The 18726-nt window shown below is 37.3% G+C and overlaps 1 protein-coding gene across 2 annotated transcripts in view; it reads left to right on the top strand.

The window, feature by feature from the left end:
• The window catches only part of ASPP (Ankyrin-repeat, SH3-domain, and Proline-rich-region containing Protein), a 195355-nt gene that overhangs the window by 127045 nt on the left and 49584 nt on the right, over positions 1 to 18726 (top strand). Inside the window, exon 1 of one of the 2 annotated variants that reach the window (XM_089246205.1) lies at positions 7831 to 8114. The exons of the other annotated variant lie outside the window; for it this stretch is intronic. Coding sequence (XP_089102331.1) covers positions 8106 to 8114 — 9 coding nt within the window. The 5' untranslated portion in view covers positions 7831 to 8105. Of the gene's footprint in view, positions 1 to 7830; positions 8115 to 18726 lie in introns of those variants that run through there. 2 annotated transcript variants of the gene reach the window in all.

Below are 18726 nucleotides of genomic sequence, written 5' to 3'. Positions count from 1 at the left end.
TGGGAGTCTGTGTCTGAAGCGATAAGAGCAAAACACATTACAAACATACCACAGCACAGCAGTGTCGAAATGTTTGCGATCGTTTGGTATGTAAATTCTACTGATTCGCTTGCTTGTTTGATACGGCATAGCTCTTGCTTATACTACTGGTTCTCTGGAATGACACAGGAAGTTCCTAGTAACAAGCAAACATTAAAAAATTCTGCAATACTTTTTTCCTCTCTCGTCATAAATCAAATTGATAACCCAACAACAACCGAATATTTTAGACAATATCAATTGAACTAGCATAATTTCTATTTTAACCTTTTAACGGCCAATGTTCCCAATTGGAAACATTGCTTTTATTAATTAGAAAATAATAATTTTCTTACATGAAAGCATTTGATTTTTTTTCCTGAATGCATGAGATTCCAAACTTAATTTACAAAACCAAAATTTTATTCATTTCGGAACTTTGTGCTATAAATTTAATTTTTTTAAATAACCTATTTTTTAAGGAATAATAAAATCTAATTTTTTTTGTTTTGATTTTAATGCTGTTTCTATGGGCATGGGCTAGTCCAGAAAACATACAAGAAAGATTTTTTCATTAATTTTATGGTTGATATCTCTAAACTAAAGGATCAGAAGAGGAAATAACAGGAAAAAAAATTTGAAAATCAATTAAAATCTCAATTCGGCCGGTAAAAGGTTACACCAGAGGCCTTCAACCTTTTTCTAGTCGCGAGCATTGCCTATATCCATCATCAAAACAGGAGAGCACCTTTTTCGGCAAGTTCAACATACGAATGCATGAAATCAGGATGATTTCAACCTAGAATGCAATTTGTACAAGGTGTTTAGTTGGAACGTTAATCAAGTGCTCGCGAGTACGAAATTGACACAATCAGCAAGCACACCGAGTGCATCAGGGAGCACCGTGTTGAAGATGTCTGTCTTACACGTTATACTATTCTATCTGTTACTATAGCTTAGTTAGTAGAGCATTCGAGGGAGCCGGGTTTGAGTCCCCGTAGTGGCAGAGAATACAAGATATACAGAAAAACTGACTAATTTTGTAGACATACTGATTTTTGGAAAAATTTCACCTCGGACCCTGCGGGGACTGGAACCCGACACCCTCGAATGCCGGTCAAGTGCTCTACCAACTAAGCTATAGTGACTAGATAGAATATTTAACCCATAGTTTTCCACACTTTTTGTTCCATCGCCCCCCCTCCCTTCTTCAGAAACTTTTTCTCTCATCGCTCCCCTAACTCAAGCGAACCCATGGCATCCTGTGTTATACTTGACGCTTCTATCGCCCCCCTAGACCATTCCATCGCCCACCAGGGGGCGATATTGCCCACTTTGGGAAACACTGATTTAACCAATGGAGCACATATATATATGCTGAATGGTACCGTACATGGTCGGTGACAGCAATCAGCTATAGCTCGTATGACATCAGGCCACCAGATGGCGACATATATTTAGAGCAAGATGTACTCTTCACTTGTTAATATAAGATATACAGAAAAACTGACTAATTTTGTAGAGATACTGATTTTCGGAAAAATTTCATCTCTGCCCCTACCGGGACTCGAACCCGGGCCCCTCAAATGCCGGTCGAGTTCTCTACGTCATACTATGGGGTTTTTTTGGTTACCATATACAACAGGAATGTGTCGGACCAAGGGCGTAGCGAGGGGGGGGGGACTTGGGGGTCTGGTCCCCCCCTCCCCGAAATGTGAGAAAATGACCGAAAAAAGGGAAAAAGATGGCCAAATCCATTGTTCTGTCAGTTTGGTCCCCCCCCCCCCCGAACGAAATTTCTGGCTACGCCCCTGTGTCGGACGTTGCATGTATCACACTCTCGTTGTAAACATTCCGCGTTGACTAAATTGTTTCTGCTTATATGACCGTTGACAAAATGTCTAGTGTCATTCTTAGTTTTCTTTTACGGATGAGAGCGGCAGGACAAAAACAAACGACGGGGAACAATAGAAAAAGAACACTTACCGTAAGAATGTAATAACAAATGGTGTCCGTTTTTTCCTAACAGTAGAAACATAAAAAAAAAAAAATTTCCCACCTTACAAGCTGCGAACCTTGTTAATAGTTTTCTTCTCTTCTTTTTTGCGTGAAAAAAATTCTTCCCTTGTTGATTAGTTCCCCGACACTTGCTTTATCAAATGGCGTGCTTATTCGTGGATGCACTGCATATAATACACAATGAATAATTATTTTCCTGTTGCTTGTGCCGACGTTTCGAATTTCCTCTCTCTTTTTTTAATATAGTTTCAATAGAGAATTTATTGAAGTAGAGTTTCTTAATGGAAGAATATATCTCAAAGTATTCCTTCGAAATCTCTTTTCCACTGGATTTTAATTTTTATGTACGCGTCTTTAAAAGCACAACTTACGTACAAGACGGTTGCAAGTTCCGAGCTGCATGTATGAAATGAAATCAGAAATCTCTTTCAAGCAGGGCCGTTCGTCAGAACTTGGATGTCGTCGTGAAGACAGAAGTTTGAAAATTTTGCGAAAAAGCTGTTGCCAACTAATGTTTTCTTGAGATTTAGAAATGCATTTAAATAATTATTGGTGTGTTGCTACAAATATTTTTAATTCTAAATAATTGAGACAAAATAATGTTCTTAAAATAAAATTTTATGACCAATATGAAAATGATAATTTATTAAAAGTTTACTTTAAATTTGAAATAATTACTTTCACCATAAACACCAATGAAATAAACTCTATTTAAAATGTTAATTTATAAGCCTAAAAAAAATATTTTTGTAATACATACTATTATTTCAGTGAATCCACTTATAAGGTTTTTTAAAACACCCGTCATTAAAAATATTTTAGGCGAAAAAACGCTGCAAACAGAAAATTTCGATGAGTATTAGTAAGAGTTTGGACCACGAAAATAAGTTGGACTAAGCGGAAAACGTTCTAAGTGGGAACGTTATAAGCGTGATTGACTGCATTAGTTCATTTTAACATTAAGGGCATTAGGATAAATATGTTAACCAATTGAAAACATTTCCAAAAAATAATATTAAATCATCTATGTATCTAAATTATACTGTTTACTAGCATCGACGTAGAAGAAAAATTATCAGCAGCATCAAGTATGCGTGATATGTGGGAGGAGCCAGACATATCCCTGACAAATTATTATACTTTATACGACGCAAAATGTCTGTTTTGTCAAGGAATTAAAGCCTCTAAAGCCGAAGTTATGATCTGGTTTTTATATCGTGGCATTTGAGTACATATTTCTGAGATATACGATTATGACTCCATTCAAACAACTTCCTACCAATAGCACAAACGTCAGTTAATTATTTATTATCATTTTTGCAACAGAATGATGCTGAATTTTTAGTAGAAGACACCAACAAGAGAGATAGTATTTATGTGAATCTTTAAGGCGTGTGTATGTCTTAACTCATCCAAATCCTGTACTACATAAAATATTTTCAGAGACGAAATATGAAACAAGGGTTGTATGAGCATGATTAATGTTGACAGAAACAAAAATTTCGGCTTTCAAAACACTTTTTCCTACAATATCATTATCATCATTGTCACACAACGGTCGTTTTCTGCGCACGAGGGCTAATTAGACCGGGACCTACAATTTACTGCCGATTACGAACGACAGCGTTCGGCATTTATGCTTTTTTATACTCACCGAGATATTGGTGCACTAACCCCTCGGTGTGCGACTCTCCACGGTACGAATCGTTTGCTCCGTTTCAGTTGTACGCCCGAGTCAGGACAGTTTCCGACAAAGACAAACCGGGTATCGAACTCGCGACACCTCTAAACATCCTTGGTTACTTTAGGCGAGTATCTTACCGACCTGGGCTACCGCGTCCACAAATATAGATATTATAATCCTGATCGAGCTACTGCCAAGGACAATTATAAAAGATCATTTCTATATGGGTGGATCATTGGCAAAAAATCCGATTCGATCATCTTAAAATTTTTTTATTAATTTAAATTTAAATTGGGGAACAAAGAACACCATTATAAATTATCGAATTTCAAAGTTGTTGGGCCAGTACTATTTATAATAGTTTATTCCTTTATATCGGTTTGTTACTTTTTCAACCCTCCCAGTAATTGAAGAAAACTCGGGCCGCGTTACCAAAACCAGTAACTGTTCACCGAAGAATTTCATGCTCAATTGCACATATAAAAAAATCATTCGAAAAATTAAATTACAGTTTTTATAGTCGACATTTCAATTTGGTTAGCTGAAAAGTTTTTGTGTTCAAAATTCGTTACTGTGCAACAGGGCCGGATTAACCATTAAGCAAAATAAACACGATTGTCAAATATAGTACTTTTTTATCTAAATTTTCTTCCCAGCATCAACGATCCGGTAGAAATCGTAAAATGTTAAGAACATCCGATTGAACAGTTGGAGAGCTTTATCGAAAGGTTGACCAGGGCTGCAACTATGAGACGGTGGGGGGGGGGGGGTCTGGTGTTTCGGATGCTGGGCCAGTAAGGACGCTGAGTTTACTCTTTTTCCGTTAAAAATTACAGGGAGGGGCGCCAAAATGGATACAGATTCTTCAAGTAACAGAGTAGATTGTCGTTTCTAGTTGCGGCCCTGAGTGTGACACAAAAGCAGAGAAACTATGTTAATTGCGAACAAGAACTCGTGTTAATTCTCAGTTTTTGTGTTAAGATTTCACTAAATTTCCACAAAGCCCAGAGAAGTCTCAACAGCATCATAGTCTCCCCCCCCCCTCCCGGACAAAACAAAATTTTCTGAAGCCCCCCTACCTAGCTATATATACCTGCCCTACTAATTTTAATACTTACTCTCTCCAAAATTTTAGCCATATCAAACTGTCATGAGGCCTCCCCGGCAATTGAGTCTCCCGAGCCATAGCATCATAGGCCTCGAGCGAAATGATTTTTCTGAACCCCCCCCCCCCCCTTTAAATATACCTACTTACCAATTTACATACTTATTGTTGAAAATTGTAAACCGACCTAATTGGCATGAGGCCCCGTTAAGGTTAAAAGTAAAGGTGTCGGAGGGGGGGGGGCACCAAAAACCCCTTGAGTGCTTAGGGCCTTAATATGGCTTAATCCGACCCTTCTGTGCAAGTGTTAATGAGTTCGATGGAAAAAGAAAACGTCGTTGGAGATCTAAACGGTCGCGAAAAAAAAAAATAACGAGTTCGTTAAAAATTCATAACAGACCGCGAGACAATTTTTTAATGAAACTAGAGATTTAATATATTGATATAAGATTTTTTTTTATTGATGCATATACATACGATTTTTTTTTTTTTGTGTACTTAAATTTGGCCCCACAAGGGCCCCCGCACTCGGTAAGTCCTCCCTTCTTCTTCTTACCTTACGTTTTCTTGCAGAATGAAAATTCAGAGCGCGGGAAAATGTTTCTTTTACCACCGCATACGTAATAATAAACACTATCCGACTATCCACCCCAACAGGTTTCAAACATCCCCCTTCTCTGCTAATACTGGCAACCATAGAAAGGGGCAAGGTGGAGGAAAAATTCCCATTGTTAAGACTTGCATTCTTTCAACCCCCCTCTGCTCTAGCAAACTTTTCATTCGTCGTTGTCGCCAAATTCTTATATCCGAATTCGTAATGTTGAATATTACGTCAAAGTAACCAAAAAATAAATAATTCAATTTTTTTTTTTATTCCTTTATGTAATTAAACCATATTTCATTTTTGAAATTTGTTAATATTTGTAATTTTGGAAAACATTTTTTATCATGACAATTATAATAATAATGAATCGTTATCACATTTTTCAAACTTTTTTATCTAACAGACCAGTGTTTCTCAAAGTGTGCGTCGCGGCTCCTAAGGGCATCGCCAACCTTTGTCAGGGCCGTCGCGGTGGGCTGGAGATATTGATTTGTGTTCCTATTTATGCTTTGAATGGTTCTTTTCTTTTATAAGTGAAAATACCTACTAATAAAATACCTACTAAATTCTGGGGAGCCGAAATGAATCATGAACTGGGCAAGGGAGCCGCTGGTGACCAAAGTTTGAGAACCACTGTAGTAGACTATTTGGCCCACTAGTAATGATAAAAATGATTACCGATGGGTCATATAGTCTATTTCTATCCGTTTATTAAAACTTCCGCAAAATTACATGGATTTTGAAAATTTAACTTCATTTGCATTTCAACCTCTCCTAACCTAAAAAGAAGCTGGGTGGGGGAAGTTACTTTTGATCATGGGTGCACAAACTTCAGCCCACTCACCAATTCAGCCGTTTTGACTTTTTTATTTGGCCTGTGAAACAGTTTGAAATAAATCTATTTAAATTTATTTTTTAACAGTCTTTTGTTTTATATTCTATTTTCTTCGGTATCTATAGTTCTAATAGTATTTGGCTTTGAAGAAGTAATTCTACCTGGATTACTTCTTACTTCAAGAAGTAATCCAGATTTTATACGGCCTGCACAAGCAATCCTGGGTGAAAACATAACCCACAAGAGGATGTATTTGTGTATCTATTCTTTTTGACCAACTATTCTATACTTCTGAAGAACCAGGGGCGTTGGCAGAGGTGGATTAAGGTCTGTAGAGGCAGTGCCGTCTTAGCGCATGGGCCCACCCGGGCCTCAGGAGAAGAGGGGCCTCACAAAAATGATAATTAGTTGAAATTTTGGAGAATTTGCCTGGTAGGGCCTCAGAAAAATCACTTGGCCCGGGGGCCCATGATGCTCTTAAGACGGCCCTGTGTAGAGGCACAGGACACAGAAGAAAATATTGGGCCCCTTAAAGTAGAAGGTGTAAAGTTAAAGTTAAAAAACGCCAATTAAAGATTTCGCCATCTATTCACAATTTTATGAACACAACACACACACTGGTGTCAATTCCTCTTTAAACGCTCCCCCTTTTTTTGACGGCCTCAGTTTTAAATCTCATAAATGAGAGATTCAAACATGCAAAAGAGAGGTTTACTGTATATGATTTTTTGGATGCTGATTTCCCACTGGCCCCCACATCCTGAAGCAGGGTTCCTAGGCAGGGATCTTTTGAGGATTCCCGGTCAGACTTTCCACGGGCCATTCTATAGTTAATTTATAGTGTGGAAATCAAAAAAAAAAAAAATCATGAGAATTGTCCCGGTCCCCAGGGCTAGAGCGCTATCAGCCCCGCAATTGTGGGGGGTCATGGATTTCCATCCCAACAAAATAAATAAAATCAGAGCAAAAGTGGTGCTAAACATTTTGGTGCTTCGCTATTATTTTCGCAGAACCGACTCCGCGTCGGGTAAGGGTGCCCCTGCCCCGGGCTGGAGCCCTGTCAGCCCCACCCTTGCTGGGGCAACACCAGCTGTAGCAGACATCTACTATAGCCGGTGTTTGCTGAGGACATGATAATTTCTGTGAAAGTTGATTGACTCACCTGTTTTTTCCCTTCCCGCCACTAACCGAAAAAGTCACTGAAAAAAGCGATAAGTTGCCGTGTTTTGGCAACCTTGAACGACAAACACTTGCAACTTTGTTGGGCACGTTTTTTTACGCGCGTGTGTGAGTGCATGACTTGTATAATAACCCTCCCGCCACACACACACACACGGCCAGTCCGGCCCCCCTCTCTCCACTCTTCTTCCCTCGCACCCTCACCACCGCGCGGACGCGCACACCCCCGACGCCACCTACCGTAGCATTCCACGGGCCGTGACGTCAGGGGCCACGTGATCTTCCCGCTGCTCTGCTCCCCACTCCCCCGACCCTCCCGTACCTTAGCAACGCGTCAAACAGCGCTCCTTTCATCATCATCATCGGTGTGCGTGTGTGAGTGAGTGAGTGAGTGAGTGTGGTGTGTGATTCGCAGCAGCAGAAGTAAAAGGGGAGCATGGCGATAGAGGAAGTTAAAAGTGCGCTGCCGCTTTGCTATTGCCGCTCGGCAAGTTCGGAGAGGAAATAAAATAAATAAATAATTAATTAATTCAATTTAATGAATTTTTTTTTAAATCCTTTTCAAAACTGTGACGCATAATAACAATTTAAAAAAAAACAAATTCTCTGGATTATTGAAGTGATATAAAAATATTGGATTATATTTTTACAAGAATAAACAATGGTGCTGGTAAGTTTTTAAAAGTTTTATTTATTTACTTTTTTTTTTAACTGTTTTGAAAAGTTTTCGTAAAGTTTATTTTGAAAAATATTTCTTCAACGTTCCCGTTAGTTTCGATTTTCGTTTGAAGTTTTATTGTTATTATTATTGTTTTCAAAATGTTGTTGGCGGACAAGTAAACACGGAAATGTTTCTATCCCCGTGCGGGTCAGTGATTAATTATACGATTATTAATTAATGAGTTAGGATGCAACTTGTTGAACTTTTTAAGGTAAGTTTAGTATTAAAATTGTTTGTATAAACTTTTATTGTGACAGGTAGGTTTATTTATTTTTTTAAATATATTATAAGAGAATTTACTTACCTCTAGAGTTATTTAGGTGAGTACAGTCGAATTTTTGTTTTTTTAAATGCAGTACATGCACTCGAGTCTGTCCAAGCACTAAGTCAGAGGTCTTCAACCCATGGCCCGCGGGTCAAATGTGACCTTCCGAGCTTTTTGCTGCGGCCCGTTGACAATTTTTAGAAAATAGCTATTTTGTATGTAAAAATGGTTAAATTCCAAAAAAAATCGTTTGAGATCTCTGGCCACTGTGGAATCTATTTGTATTTAGAACTGTGATGTACTTTCCAGACTCAATAGTACTGCTGAGCATTTGAAACATTAAAAGAGCCATCATAATGGATTCAAGGGACCCGGAACCAAAACAGTTTTTGAGGCCTATGCTTTTATATCGGTTGCATATTTCGAGAGGCCATATTCAGCATCCAAAAGGTATACATAACTACAGAATTTACAGAAATGCTACACCTTGATGAAGGAAATAATTTTAGAATCATTGAAAAAAATAATAATTTCATAACTGAGATGAAAATTGATGAAATAGTTACATAATTACTGAAAGAAATAATTGCAGAACTAGTGATAGAAATAATTGCACAACTAGTGATAAATGAGGAAATGATTTCAGAATTGTTGAGAGTAATTTCAGAATTGCCTAGGATAATAATTCATGAAAAAAATTAATTTTTGAAAAAAATAATTTCATAACCAAGAAAATTTGATATTAATGAATAAACATAATTTCAGAATTACCTTGCAAATTTCAGATTCAATAAAAAAAATAATTAATTAAAAAGAATTAACTCATGAATTAATTAATGCATTAAAGGAAGCTATTTGAAAATAAGTAAAAAAAAATTCAAATTTGTAGTGAAAGAAATAAATTCGGAGTAAATAAAAGTGTGCTAAAAAAAATTTAGAGAGCCCCGTTTAATAACCGGAAACATACCGCGGACTTCGTGGAAATTTAATTTGGCCCGCAATGTCTGAAAGGTTGAAGACCCCTAGCGATTCAAGATTTAATACAGCTTTGCCCTGCACTAAGTGGTTTGTAGGATATCAACAGAAAAGTTGTATTCTTCTGAGATATCAACGGCTTTGACATTGTCTTTTAGTTTTTTTCTTTGAATAAATAAAACAAAAGCAGACGACAGATTGATCTGCGGCAGAATCTGTGAGAGAGAGATTGATGGATGTCGTCTGCTTTTGAAACGTCAATCATAACTTTAGCTGGAAGATTTGATGGTATCAATGAAGATATATTATATAGATATTATAAATTTTTTATCGAGGAAAATTTGAGGAAGAATTTATTTTTCCTGACTTCGACTTGTTGAAGTGGCCCTTTTAAAAGCGGTCATTGGAGCCCCCCCCCCCTCCCCCGTCTTATTTGCATAGGGCCGTTTCCCGGGCCAGGGCTGCAACTGGAAAAGGGGCAAAACTGCCCTGGCGGCAAAATAGGCGGGGTGAATTTTGTTGAAGAAAACAAATACTGTTATGAATTTGTCAAATTTTAAACTGGAAGGTATGGCAAAATCACGTTTGCGCCCCTGGTGTAAATAGGAAGGCAGGTACTTCCAGCTAGACGGGGATCCCAGAACATCGCCTTTGCCCGTTGGCCCAAGATGCTGTTAATATGGCTCTGTCCCACGCATTGGGGGTATTTCGCCCCCTTCCTTGAGCCGAGATTATACTGTTATTCTGCAGGAAAAAACGTAACCCCTTCCTTGCTTCAGAAGAGAAAAATGATGAAATCCTTCCCCTTGAGAAAATCCGGCGTACGCCTATGGCCCCACGTTTGGTTTTTTGGTGAAAATGTATTGTTTGGGGGGGGGGAACAATATTATGGGGCAAACGCCCCATTTAATGTGTGGAAATCAGTAACTCGAATGATCCATTGAAAACTCCTTGAAGGAATTCGAGAAACGTTTACGCATTTCCTGATGAATGAGGCCGGGATTATACTATAAAAGTGGCTACCTTGCCACAGTCAACGTTCATTCTAAAGAGGCACACATCAAAAATTGACAGCTCACCGCGACGAATACTTTGGAAAATACTCGGCGAAGACTACGTATAAATATGAAATGATAGATAAAAATATCGATGCGAGATGAAATTTCTGATATATTTTTTAATTGAATGTAGGAAAAACTCATTTTTCGATGCAATTCGTTTTTCTCTACATTCATATTTAACTGGAAGGAAAGAAATAAACCACCTATGTGTAAAAGCATTTTTTGCGTGTGTGATTGAAGGACCCATTACCGAGCACTTTTCCTTTCCATAAGCATGTGGTGATGCGCATTCTTATCAGCAGCACCCTGCGGGGTTTATCAGCACCCTTTCCACGGCCTCTCAAATAACCCTGAACGGGGCCCCGCCTTTGGGATACTCGATGTTTATTATATAACTTATATAAAATATTTCAAGGCTTCAATAAGTACTGGGAGGTTGTAAATGCCACGTACGTCAATTGTATTTTTTTTTTAATCGTAAAATTTGTTTTATGAAAAAACGGAAGCATAAGCGTTCTTCATACGAAAATCTTTTAGCTGCTGTGTGCTATACACGTTTATGCAAACATGTAATTGTCTTAAAGTAGAAAAAAAGCATTTCATATTATTTATTTTAGTGTTGAGACCGGATGTTGTTTCTTGGCACAGCTGTGCCGTGTGTGGTTTGCAAGCACAGGTTTTCAAATCTCACGCGGTAGTTTTGCGTAATTCCTCGTGCACGCGTGCTTGATCTGGAACGTGCAATATTTTTGCGTCATAATATTACTCAACTAAGACATTCTCTCTAAGCATAGCATGCTATTGTATCTTCACTTCTAAACTATAAGAATTTTAGAATACCAAATGAATGAGGGCCAATGATATAATTTTGCTAAATGTTGCACGTAGTAAATGACGTTCTAGTCAGTCAATTCAAACAATTTATTCATTGAATCTTTATTAGAGTACAATTTATTCATTGAATCTTTATTAGAGTACAATTTATTCATTGAATCTTTATTAGAGTACAATTTATTCATTGAATCTTTATTAGAGTACAATTTATTCATTGAATCTTTATTAGAGTACAATTTATTCATTGAATCTTAGTTACAGAATTAGAGTACATTTCATTCATATCCATCTTTGTCACAAATGTTCTTTAGTGTTAGAATTTTCAGGCTGTCACACTGGTCACATGTGATACTTTTTCTTCTCCATCAAAGCAATAGATGAAACAATATTTATCGTCACTCAGGGCTTGACAAATTGAAAAAAAATTTTAGGCACCAGCCAAATTTTTTAGGAGCCAAGAATGATTTTAATCTCAAGAAAAAAACGGTCCTAAATAATGGGGGTTTTTTCTCACTTTTCTGGGACTTGATATCCTTTTCCTATGTGACACACTGTCATGAAATCAGAAACGTTTGTGTTACTTAAATAGACTCCAATTTAGCAATCACACACTGAAGGTAATAATATGAAAGCTATAATAATAATAAAGGTTATCAATAATAATAACAGTTATCCATGGCAGCCTGGCACCTGGGATTTGACAAACCCTGACGTCAACTGGCTTATAGCATCAGTTTTCAAGTCTCGACTAACGTAATAGGAATTTTCTATTATAATTTCCCGTGTTTAGCGTCATGCTTAAATTACATAACCGCTCACAAACTTTTTTTGCGAATAACTAATGGATACAATGGTACTAATCAAGATAATGTAGGACCTCTCAAATCCGGACTCCTCGGGACCTAGGGGATTCCGGATTATGAATCCAGTTTTGTTTGTTTCTCAAGTTTTCATATTTAAAGCAGTAATGTACCTCTTTGAGCAAGCTGTTACTATATGTGTATAGTAACAGATAATTTAAAGCAAAAATTTCTAATTCACATACCGTTACTAGTTATTCATAGAAAAAAAATCCTTATTCGTTAAAAAATTTTGTCTATGCTCGGATCCGGAAAGAAAAACAGAAAAATAATTTTTTTTTTGTTTGTGAAGATCGTAAACCGATTCCATGTTCTCCACACAATATTCGTATTGCTTTCTGCGTTCTAGCTTTTTCAAAAGTTCAATTTTCTTACGTTTACATAAAGCATCATGTTTCCTTTGCAGCTTGTACCAACAACATCACTTGACGTTTTCAAAATGTTCGGAAATTCACTTAGATAATCACAGAAAAAAGTAGAGGACTGGGCAAGTTCCAAAACACTAAGGTTAACTGTACCAAAAATTGCTCTCCGAGACCGTCCATCCCTTTGGGAAAGAGCGCAAACCATCCCAAGATAGTCTCTCTGGGCGGTCAGCGGTCATGTCTGTCTGTCTGTACAGAAAATTAAATGAAGAAAGAAAAGTTTTTTTTGATCAAAGCTGACTTTCTGACTAATGTCATTCATTGAGACACACAGTTGCCATCATTACTTCCCAGAAGCCCAAAGATCGCAGTGGACACTAACAATAAGTTTTACAAAAAAATGAAATTTCCAGTGTATTAGAAAAGTCCGAAATATAGGAATTTTGGGTAAAGAAAAACATCAAAAGTCCCCGGTTGAAAAAAAAAGATTTCTGCCAAAGTGTCCGGATTCGGATGGTCCTACTGTATAACGTTTTCAAAAAAGTGTATGACGAAGCTACCCAGATGAATTTGAATATGCGAGAATAGACAGCAATATCTTCGCTTCTTTTGGAGGCTCCTTAACAGAGATTGTTGCGCAGGTAAAAAATCCAAACGAATTTTCAAGTTATAATGATGAAAGCGATTCGAAATCGAAATACAGTCGAATCCCGTTTTAACGAATACCGTTATAGCGAAAATCTCGTTTTAACGAACACTTTTCTAATCCCCCAAATAAGTTTACATAGGAACAATGATAGGTAACTTCAAATTCCTTTATAACGAAATTTCGTTTTAACGAAGTGATTCCTCCGGTATCTTGGCGTTCGTTATAACGGGATTCGACTGTAGTATCCACCATGCCTCGAAGTTCTCTCAGCATTGAACATTGTCTAAACGTCTAAAGATTCCTCACAGTTCCCCAACAGAATTTACCGAATATTTTAACATTATGCGACAATTAGAAAATTGGTTCAAATTATTAAGCCTGCAGAAAAAAACAGCCTTGTATAATATTTCTTCAGATAGTGTGAACACACGAGTTCGATGAAAGTTTGTTTCTTTCTTTTTTTCACGAAATCCCACAATTATTCTTTTTTTTTTGTAATTTGAAAAATTAAAATCTGTATCCTCATAAGTTCTGAACTAATCCTGTTTCTAAAACGAATTTTGTAAGTGAATTTTTATACATTCTCGCAACGCAGGTTTACTTGTAAAGTCAGACTTACTTGTTATTAAGTAATCCCGCTTATAAAGTCACTTTTATTCGGTCCCCAGAGGTGACATTATGCCGAAGTCTGACCGTATTTTAAACTACTGTATATCTTGCACCAATAGAACGTTTATAACACTGAAGCTGACTAAATAGCATTCATATGATCAATTTTGTACTCCACGGTCATTTCATCACTTGCAGACACTGTAATTTACAGTTGAAAATTAACTTCCGAAGACAATGTTTCTATTCTCGTCTCCGGGATTCTAATATACATCTTTTGAACCGGAGATTGGCGTGCTAACCACTCGGCTGGTTAAAGGCCAAAACTCAACCTTCGTAGAAGAGTCGACAGCATCTTGAAATATTATCCGGCAAGTAAAATTCTTTACCTTTGGTTATTGAAATTGTGTTGTTCCTTCAGCATGTCTAAAACAGTATTTCCCAAAGTGGACAATATACAGTTTCTATCACCCCGTTCCAAGTGGGGGCGGGGGAGGGATAGAAGCTATCCAGCTACAGGAATAACATAGGATCCTATGGACTGGCTTGAGTTGGGGGGCGATGAGAGGAACAAAATTCCGAAGTAGGGGGCGATGGAACAACAAAGTTTTTGAAACTATGATCTAAAACAAAGTTTCTAATGGGAGAAATTGAAGGGACGATATTTTATGAATGATTCTATCGGAATACTGTATTTATCTGGATAGTCAGATTCTCCACTAACATGTATTTCTCAAACCGATAGAAAATACGTGATCGTAAATATGAGAGTTGGGCTTAGACATATCACGGACCGGTGCGAAAAGAATTTTGCAGCCCTCTACAATACGATGTCCTCCACAAGGAAATAGCCTGATAGCCTCTATCAGGGCTCCGGATTAGACACCCGGGATGTTCCTTTTTTTTTCTCGTTTTGTGCTTAAAATATTTCCTTGGAAATCAATCTATTTCGACTAGAAGCTCTGTCAAAAACCCTGGCGAAGGTAATATGTGATAAGCAGTTGAAGTAAAAATGAAATAAGTTATTGTTCTCTCGTAATGAATGTTTTAAATGAATTTTGAACATCTTGCAGCGGCACTCTTGCTCGATCTTGAGACACTGTGTGTCACCCAAAAGTGCCGTGACACCATGATTGGAAGTCACAGCACTATTTCTTCAATGTAATTTCCACATCCCCAAAATACGTACTCACTGAACCTCCGATGGAAATCTTGGCACCATGGTTCGCCGCGGTTCACTATGGTTGTCACTGGTGTGTAGTGATTATATTTAACGACATTCACTAAAACGTCTCCTCTTTCCATCTTTATGATTCGTAGAAAATAGGATCTTGATATCTTTGGAATTCAAGTCAAGGAATCCCTTTTCAAGTTCTGTGTACTGTATTATAAAGTCAATTTTGAGAGATGATAAGTCATGGTTATCATCTCTCATTCAACAGCAAAATTAAAACTGGGGAATTTTACAGCAACCTTTCTATTTAATCCGGATTTTTTCCTGTCAAAAAACCATTGTCTTCGAAAAACTATTTCTCATATGAATTCATTGTACGTATTACTTGTGTCCTTCAATGTATTACTGTCTGAAAGGCAGCCATATAAGAGCCGTTTTAAATACATAACAACAAAACTAAGCTTCACGCGAAGCATCCCTTTATTTTTTATTTGAAAAAGCTAAAAAAAAAGAAAAGTATTCGTCAAATTTTGTCCTTTAAATCCGAAGTCTGTTAAATCGAATGTTACTGTATTTTTTTATCCTGTTTTGCGGTTCGATGAGACTGCATCTTTCGCACCTGCTGCCTCGGGAAAAAAAATTAAGACGAAATCGCTACTTTCACTTTGCTATGTGTCCAGTTGATTCCATTTTATAGAAGTTATATTATCCCTAGTGAAAGTTTAATTGGAGTATTATTTTCGATATTGGAGACGCAAGTTTCTACGTTCTTTTACATATTAAAAAAAACGAGGTCGTCGCGTCAAAGACATAGCCCGTAATGCAGGCAAAGAAAAAATGCAAGACGTGCCCTCTCTTGTATACTATTCTGCTCGAAGCATTTCATTTCTCTCATGAAGAAAAGATAAAAGAAAAACCATAGAATAAATAAAGTAAAGTGAACGAATTCCATACAGCACGCGGAATCTCAATACCTATTATACATATTTCTATAGCGTCGCTTCATTGGCGTGTTGGGATTTCGCACCGATTTCGGTACTTAATCGAGGATTCATCAAAAAAGGATTAAAGATTAGCTGTAGGCTGATGGTGGCAGTAGTGGTGGATGGAGGTCAAATAAATGAGTTGTACGGGTATACATACCATACATAAGGGCATTCCAACAGTTTCCCCGTCAGTTAGTTGTTCAATGCACCATTACCTTGATAATGGCCATCCTGTCTGGCTTTAAATGGGATTTCTTTCATTCTTTTTAATCCAAAATGAATTTTTTTTCCTATTTTGAAGGTTAGCTTCCAGAACATGGGGCAACAACCCCGCGCGTAGCCGTCGTCGTTGTTGTACCAATTGCTTTTTCGGCGTCCCGATTTCTGAGCAATACTTTAGCTGCTGGCCCAGAAACAGCAATTTACGCAGCACCAGTTCTTGCTGATTTTTTTCTTTTATTTCTCTTTCCCTTTGAAGTTTTTTTTCCCGCTTCGGACCGATGAGAAGAAAAAAAATAGCCAGTTTGCTAATTTTAACCATGTCAGTAAGAACATAAAAAATATATAGCATTATATTTTTGATAATCATGATTTAGTGAGTAAAGGTCAGTTCCTTAGTCGGACGAAATCGATCAGTTCGTATTCCGAATTTAGAAATTTTCAGTTTTTTTTTATTTTGAATAGACATTTTTTTTTTTGGTTGTTCTCAGTATATGTGTGTTGTATGATGATTAGGTTTCTCTCGAATATTTTTTCCCCAGGGACCAACAGGTCAACTTATACCTTGACCTACGTCGGAGCAGCGTATGATGATGAGTTCACTGACCCACATAAACAACTCACTAGCATTGACTATAAGGCTTTTATGTACTATAGATGGTAGTGGTGAGCTTTCGGTCGCGTGGATGAGACTATTTTCTTACCCTTTAAGGATAATGTGTCGGTTTTTTTCTGTGATTCCAGTCTGTGAGGTAGCATGGATTGATTGTTTTTTTCCCCCAAATACTTTCATAATGGTCAATGGTCCATGTTTGGCAGTCGTAGAAATTACATTTTTTTGTGGGGGGGGGGGGATTAGTAATTTGTGAGAGATGGTCTACGTTATAGTCCATCGATCCCGGTTTTTTTTGTTAACATTGATGGCCTTGTGCAGCTGTTAAACAGCAAGTCCACGTCTGATTTTAGCCTTTGCAAAACAAGACTGTTACGAAAGTTAATTCAATGTACAATGATCTTGAATTCCTCTGGATTGTCTTAGAACAGTGGTTCTCAAATTGTACGTCGTGGCTCCTAGAGGCATCGCTGTGAGCTAGTGATATTCATACGTGCATGTTCGGTGCATTAAAATGGTTCTTTGTTAGACTATTCTGGGGAGCCGCTGGTGGGAAATGTTTGTAAACCATTGTCAAAGTAGATGCAGGTTTGAACAGAAGTGAATGAATTTTTATGAGATAGATTCAGGCATATATACAGCAATTAATGTGGTTTGCTTCTATTATTGGTGAAGTTGAAGCAGTTGTTTTATCTTTTGCGTACATATAAAAAAGTGAACAAATATTGAAAACACTATAAGGCATGTTTTTTCCTTTCTTTCCAATTTTTTTTCATTACCTTTTGTTGCTTGGCTACCCACGTGCTGCAATGTACCTCTATGAGGTATCGCTTTTCGAGGAGGAGGTCTGCGGTAAACGAAGTAAGTCAATTATTTCTGGGTGGTGTTTCTTTTTTCTCTCACAAAAGTAGATGATTGTGTGTTTCGCACTCGCCTTCAGAAACCGCCAAAAAAAGAGAGAAAAAACTAAACCCATCGATGCTCACCAATGATTGTAGCAAAGTAGAAACAAAACAAAAAAATACATAAAATAAAGGGCGTATTTTTCGTATCGTAAGAAATAAAGGATCTTATTCGCAATTTATTTTTTGAATAAATCGAAATACAACTAACGGAGGGTGGAAATGATGGTACTTATTATAAAGTTAATTTTTCAATTAGTGGATGTCGTCGCTGATATTTCATTCCGATTGCAAATCATTGTTTTCTAACGATTACTGCTTTTATGTTCAATATTTGAGTGCCTGTTGAAGTTATGAACAGTGATACTAAACTCGTCATCTACAAAAAAAAGAAATACCGTCTATTATTACACCTTCAGTTACATAATTCGTGAGGCCTCACTGGACATGCTGTGACGGTTTCTTTTTTTTCTTTGTTGAAGTTGCCCAGTTTTGTTGGTAGCAGTTTCCTGCCACTTTTTTTAGCGACAACCCACCATGAGTGTTTGTTAAACCTCATCACGTTCTTCTTCGGGGTTGAAGGAAAGAATGAATGAATGAGGGAAAGGTCTCTGTGACATCGTAACGAGTTCATATGGAAAAGAAAAGAAAAAACTAGCATTGTCTCGTAGTCGGGAACGAGTGACTTCACAACCATCAAATCCTACGACACGACTATGATATGACACTTGTATCACCTGAACGAATCAGCTGGATTCACCGACAGTAGAATGCCGCCGTCAAGGGGCCGCGTGCAACTGAAAGTTCCTTGAAAATGACCCCCCCCCCCATAGACCTCAAAGAAAATACAGTATTGCAATAATTCAATGGTTTTGATTCCATTTTAAATTTTTTTTCCTATAAAAATCATACTTAACCCTCTATAGTTCCGTGTATATACATGGCAAATATATGATCAAAAAACCCCATTACATACAATTTCGTTTTTGTTTTTTTTTTGGTATTTTAGAGAGTGCATCTTTTTGTTTCATTTCAGTACAAAATACGGC

Source organism: Pholcus phalangioides, unplaced genomic scaffold, assembly GCF_987345545.1.
Source record: "Pholcus phalangioides strain wild (caught in Gottingen) unplaced genomic scaffold, Ppha-v1.0 ptg000017l_1, whole genome shotgun sequence".
In the NCBI taxonomy this organism is placed as follows: Eukaryota; Metazoa; Arthropoda; class Arachnida; order Araneae; family Pholcidae; genus Pholcus; species Pholcus phalangioides.
Note: the sequence above shows the minus strand (reverse complement) of the source record. Positions and strands in the feature narration are given on the sequence as shown.